At 36.8% G+C, this 6,000-nt stretch overlaps 1 protein-coding gene across 1 annotated transcript in view; it reads left to right on the forward strand.

The window, feature by feature from the left end:
- LOC131059835 (uncharacterized) overlaps nt 1-3,603 on the forward strand; it is a 64,028-nt gene extending 60,425 nt beyond the window's left edge. The window contains exons 3-5 of the mRNA XM_057992881.2: nt 2,307-2,533; nt 2,696-2,953; nt 3,026-3,603. Coding sequence (XP_057848864.1) covers nt 2,307-2,533; nt 2,696-2,953; nt 3,026-3,340 — 800 coding nt within the window. The 3' untranslated portion in view covers nt 3,341-3,603. The remainder of the gene's footprint in view (nt 1-2,306; nt 2,534-2,695; nt 2,954-3,025) is intronic.
- The last annotated feature ends 2,397 nt before the right edge of the window (nt 3,604-6,000 follow it).

Raw genomic sequence — 6,000 nt, forward strand, 5'->3', positions numbered from 1 at the left:
GCCATTACCTTTCCTTCTATTAATGAGACTCTATATCCGTCGTCCTCAAGTGCAGAGATAGAGACTAAGTTCCTTTTGATGCTTGGTACAAATAGTACCCCAGTGAGTTGGATTGAGATTCTAGACTTCAGTCTGATTGTACATGTCCCGACACCCTTTACAGGATGTGCAGAGTCATCCCCTATTGTTACCTCTTCATTTGATCCCTTTTCCTTTGAGTCTAGTAATTCTCTGAATCCGGTGACATGTCTTGATGATCCACTGTCTATCACCCAAGTGTTAGACTTGTTTGCAGCTTGACTTGATAGTGCTGAATATAATACTAACTTCTCAGATTCAAGTTCTGTGTTCCTCTCTACTTTGGCGAATGATGCCTGTTGTTTTACTTTATCAGGACAGTTAAATGACATATGTCCGTACTGATCACATCTATGACATTGGATTTTTGACATGTCTTTCTTATGAAAGCTTTTCCCATGGTGGGATTTTCTCTTCTTGAAGTTTCTCTTCTTGCCTTTCTTACGGGAGTCGGTATTCAGAATGTGGAGGTCTTCATCTTTAGTTTTGTGATTTCCCCCTTTCATTTGCCTTGATTCTTCAAGGAGACAGTCATCCCTTAGTCGATCAAATTCTGTGAATTTATCCCTTGCATTTCTGCCTTGTTTGAATGATTCCCAGGATTCAGGTAATCCGTCTAGGGTAATCATTGATAGTTCTTGCTTCTCGACATGATAATCAAGTTTTTGCAGTTGATCTCTGAGTGAACCTATCCTCATGAAGTATGAGTTTATTGTTTCACCTTTATTTATACTTATGTGGTTCAACTGCCTTTTTAGAGCTAGGGTTTTGCTCGGATTGTTTATTTCATATGTCCTTTCAAGGGTTTTGAACATTTCATATGCGTTGTCATATTTTAATATAAGTGGTATTATGTGATCCCTTACTGCATCTATCATGATTTTTACAGCTTTATCATTTCCTTCATTCCATACAGTTTTCTCAGGTTCGTCTACAGGTTCGGGCTTGTCTTCTTTTATGAATTTGATTACTTTGTTCTCTTTTAACACTATCATAATTCTGACTTTCCAAGCCAAAAAATTTGCTGCTCCTTTGAGTCTGTCCTCGAATCTGATTGTGTTCGCCATTTTAGAACTCTTCAATTTTGTAAATTTCGCTTTCAGTCTATTCGGATCTTTAAGTAGTTAGGCTCTGATACCATGTAAATGTAAATAGACTATGATGACTTTCAGAACAATCAGAATTCTGAGACAATGAATTTATACTGTTATTGTTTGATATGAAGAAATATAAAATTGATTTTTATGTCTTATCAGTTTGCCTCTGTAGATACGAAGACCAAGCAATTATATGTATTCTCCCTTACACCGCATGTATCGTACTTATTGTCTTATTCAATAATGGGAGGCGGATATATATCTTTTGATGTAGAAGGATCGTGGCTCCACAGGGGGTCGCGATCCTATGTGGAACCACGTGGTTCCACATAGGGTCGTGACCCCTGTGTGGAGCCACGATCCTTCTACATCGGCGGAATTACTTTAAACCAGACATCACATTTAGCAAACTAATATGTTAGTTTAATACTAACTTAATTAAATCCCAATAAATCGCAAGTAACATAAAATCGAATTTCTGGGTGCTAATAATCAGATTACGATTTTGTTTAGAGTTATGACTGAGACTAATTTTAATAGATCCTATAACTTAAAAACCCTAAACGACAAATAGGCATGATAAAAAATCCGAGACTCGGGCACGGGAACTCAAAATTGCCCACTATGCTGCCAAAACCCTAAACTAACCAACGGAGAAAGCAAGAAAGAGGGGGTCCCCGTTTGCAATGGGGCGATGTGTGAAAAGGTCACAACATGACAACAGATCTCCTGCTGTTTGATTATGTCATAACCCACTTTTCTACTTCAATACATGCTGCCTTTATCAAGTATCAATATTTATGCAAGAAAATTTTGAACCATTTTCAAGTTTGCTTTTGTCATTTTTGTCTATAATCCTAGCTAATGTTCTCTATTGCTTAGTTAAGGATGAACTTAAACATTTTGAAGTTACTTGCTCACAATCTGTATCTGTGCATGTTTCGTATTTCAAGGTTTTCTAAATGTCAAATCCATCATCTCACTGATGAACATTTGAATACTTATATTAAATGTCACTGATAATGTGTAAAATATTTTGAGGTTTTTTTGGTAGACATGTTTAGTATTTTGGTCTAGGGCATGTTCATAGCGAGTTCCATTATTACCTTCAGGTTTTCTGTTATTTAACAGGAAGGGAAGCAGTGGGAGTGGTAACTGCTGTAGGACCAGGATTGACAGGAAGACAGTTGGGCGATTTAGTTGGCTATGCAGGGAATCCTATGGGTTCGTACTCTGAAGAACAGATTCTTTCTGCAAGTGTCGTTGTGCCAGTGCCATCTAACATTGATCCTATCTTGGGTGCTGCAATTTTGCTGAAGGGTATGACTGCTCAGTTTCTTGTTCGGCGTTGCTTTAAGGTATATGATATAATTACCAAGTGCAAATTTATTCTAAATTCACTGTCATACTGTTTATGAGATCAGAAGGAAAGGTTAACTGGGTACTTCAATTTTACATTATTTTTGTACTTTTGAAATACCTATTCATTGAATATCCATTATGGAACATGACGAGTATAGGTGGAACCTGGGCATACAATTCTTGTTCATGCTGCTGCTGGAGGGGTAGGATCCTTGTTATGTCAATGGGCTAATGCCCTTGGTGCAACTATCATTGGCACAGTATCTACCAAAGAGAAGGCTTCACAGGCAATTGAAGATGGATGCCATCATGCCATCATCTACACCCAGGAAAATTTTGTAGATCGTGTCAAAGAAATTACAAAGGGACAGGGTGTGCAGGTTGTTTATGATTCAGTGGGCAAGGACACATTCCAGGTATACAGATGCTGCAATTTGTTTTTGTTTTGAGAAGTACCATGTTTTACAATGTTGATTTCTATATGTCAGGGGTCTTTAGAGTGCTTGGCTTCCAGAGGTTACATGGTAAGCTTTGGCCAGTCATCAGGTGTCATTGATCCTGTTCCTTTGTCAGCCCTTGCCCAAAAATCTTTGTTTTTGACTCGGCCTTCAATGATGCATTACACTGCAACTCGGGAAGAGCTCCTGGAAACAGCAGGAGAATTATTTGCCAATGTTGCCTCCGGTGTTCTAAAAGTACGTGTGACTAAGACATACCCACTGTCAGAAGCTGCAAAGGCTCATGCTGACCTCGAGGCTAGGAAGACAAGCGGCTCAATAATTTTGATTCCTGATAATAGCTGATGTGCAAAAATATATGCAACTGCGTGTCACTCTATGTGAGGGCGTATTTGTTAATTGAGCATGGCTTTTGTAAATAAGATTTGCAGTAAATAAGCTCAAGTGTGAAGAAGTTTACTAGTTTGAATTCCTGGTAATTTAGACCCAGAATCATTCATTCATGCTCGACATCTGTCTTAGCATGGTTGGATTATAACTGCTAGTGTACTGATCTATATTTTGTACGCTCATGTTTACTAATTAAAGCTTTTTACTTGAAAAAATTACTGAATAGTCAATTTCCATTGCGCTGTGTGACTATTTTCTCTTATAAAGTTGCTTAGTGACATTGTTGGAGAAACTTTTCAAACTTATAGTTGACAGGAAATCTTGGTCAGAAGCAGTATCCAAATTGTTCAGGCCTTTGTTGATCATTATAGATTGTTTTTTTACTGTTCAGGTCATCACTCCTGGGCATGAAGCTCCTTCCTAGATTTGCCTTAAGGTTCTGCATCAAAAACTTCCATCTTCTCAAAAGAGGGCTTGTGATTTTTCCCTGCTGGGATGAGCTTTCTCAAGCCCTTGTGTTGATAGGCAATAATAAGGCCCTTGGTTTGGATGGTTATCCTTGTGAATTCTAGAAGACTCTTTAGCTTACTTTTGGCTCTGATCCACACAAGGTTTGTTTGGAAGCTCTTCAACAAAGAAATCTCTTCAAGGATTTATCAGTAAGTGCAATATCAAATTCCTTCCCAAGGCATTTGGCCTAGTAATTATTAATAATTTGAGGCTTATCATTTTCTTTAGTGCATACTACTAAATTATTACCAAGGCTCTTGCCTTGAGGATAAAAAACATACTCCTTTACATTATTTAACCATTGCAGACAAGTTTCATTTGAGGGAGATACATTTCGGACAAAATCATTGACGTTTTGGAAGATATTCAATGGGACAGCCTCTCCAAACATGTGATGCTCATCAAAATAAACTTTAGAAAACATATGTCAAGATATAATGACTTTTTGTTTTGGTCCCCACATTCATTAGGGTTGTGGGAACTCCCTTCAGTGATATTGCTTCCTGTTTCACCATTATTGGTTTGAAATCTAGGGGTTTTGATATATTTAGATCTATCAGCAAAAGATTCTTGTTCCTTTTCTTTGTGTTTGCCATAGTGGGTTATAGATATTTCTTGGCCCATAAATTTTCTTGAGGGATTTTAAAAGCTCTCTCTCCCTTTGAACTGACAAGCAATTATATATGGAGACTTTTCTGATTGCTCCTTCCTCACTCTTGCAGAAGAAGAGATAATTGTGAGGGAAGCCATTTGATGTTGGGATACTCTTGTTTAGCTTTAAGGTTCACGATTCAATGATAGAAGATTCATTGCTTTAGACAATCACTTTACTCATCTTGTGTGGCTTTAATAATAAAGATGGTTAGGGATTGACCTTCTATTTATGTTCAAATTTTTGGACATCCTTTATGCTTTGGAGGCAATTTTTGTTGCCTTGAAGGGTGGAGAAAAAATCTAACCAAGCCATTAAACCCATATCCCTTGTTAGAAAATTCCAATTTGCTTTTCATTTTCTTTGAGTTAACTTCTTTTGTGTTGTGGTCTTATTTCACCTCAAGGGTGGAAAAAAATATCTCTAATTGGAACTTTAAACAACATGTTCCTTGGCTTATTCCAATTTTACTCTAAAGTACTAGAAGACCAAATACACGAAGTTTGAGAGAATTGTAGGGCACACTTCAATGAGCACATGCTTGTAGTAATTATTGTATGTAGATTCTACATTTTTGTTGTAACTTACATTGTATACATTTTTTTAGACAAATAAAATGGTGTTATTTCATCATTAACATAAGCAATGAATGCCTATAGGATATCTAACTTCAATTTTGTCTCAAAATTTGTACCCAAAGAATCCTATTCAAGGCTTAAACAAAAGTAACACACATTGGTGTTGTTGGTTCTGCTGCATGTACTTCAATTTTTGACACACAACAATAGAGGCCAAAGCGATAATATTTCATCATTCAAGATGTGCGGGAAGCATACCATCTTGCTTGTGCCCAACTAGCAAGGAAACAAATTGTTGGTTCAAATCTTATGTTCATTTTGCTCCATTTTGGTATTTTCAAGGTCCTTGAACTACAATAGTATGTAGAAGTAAAAGCTAATACTCAACATCAGGCTTCCATATAGGTTGAATATATTGATTTGAAGAAAATCTTTATCAACAATTATCAAAACTACCTAAAGGAGGTAAATTGGTCCTTGGAATGTGTCTCGAAGAACAATTCTAAAGTTGACAATACAAGTAAATTGAACTAATATTTAGGAGATATATAGTTACATGCATTGCTTCACCTTAGTATATGTATGACATGCCTCTAGTGTGTGTTATGTATTGAGTGGTGAAGGAGCACCTAGTTTTTAATGCATTTTCACAATTTTGGTGTGATAGTCTATAATAGTGGATTAGTGTTTAAATAATGGACTACTTAGAGGTCCACATGTGTGTTTGATAGTCATTTGAAGGATAATTGTCACCTAGGTTGTTTGTTTTCTCAAATTTGGCCTATGAGCCCTTGTAAGCCCAAAATGGCACAAATTTGCATTATGATGTAAAACGTCTTGTAAAGCCTCATTAGGCATTTAGGCATTTCATTTTA

This window comes from Cryptomeria japonica, chromosome 10 (genome assembly GCF_030272615.1).
Source record: "Cryptomeria japonica chromosome 10, Sugi_1.0, whole genome shotgun sequence".
Classification (NCBI taxonomy): domain Eukaryota; kingdom Viridiplantae; phylum Streptophyta; class Pinopsida; order Cupressales; family Cupressaceae; genus Cryptomeria; species Cryptomeria japonica.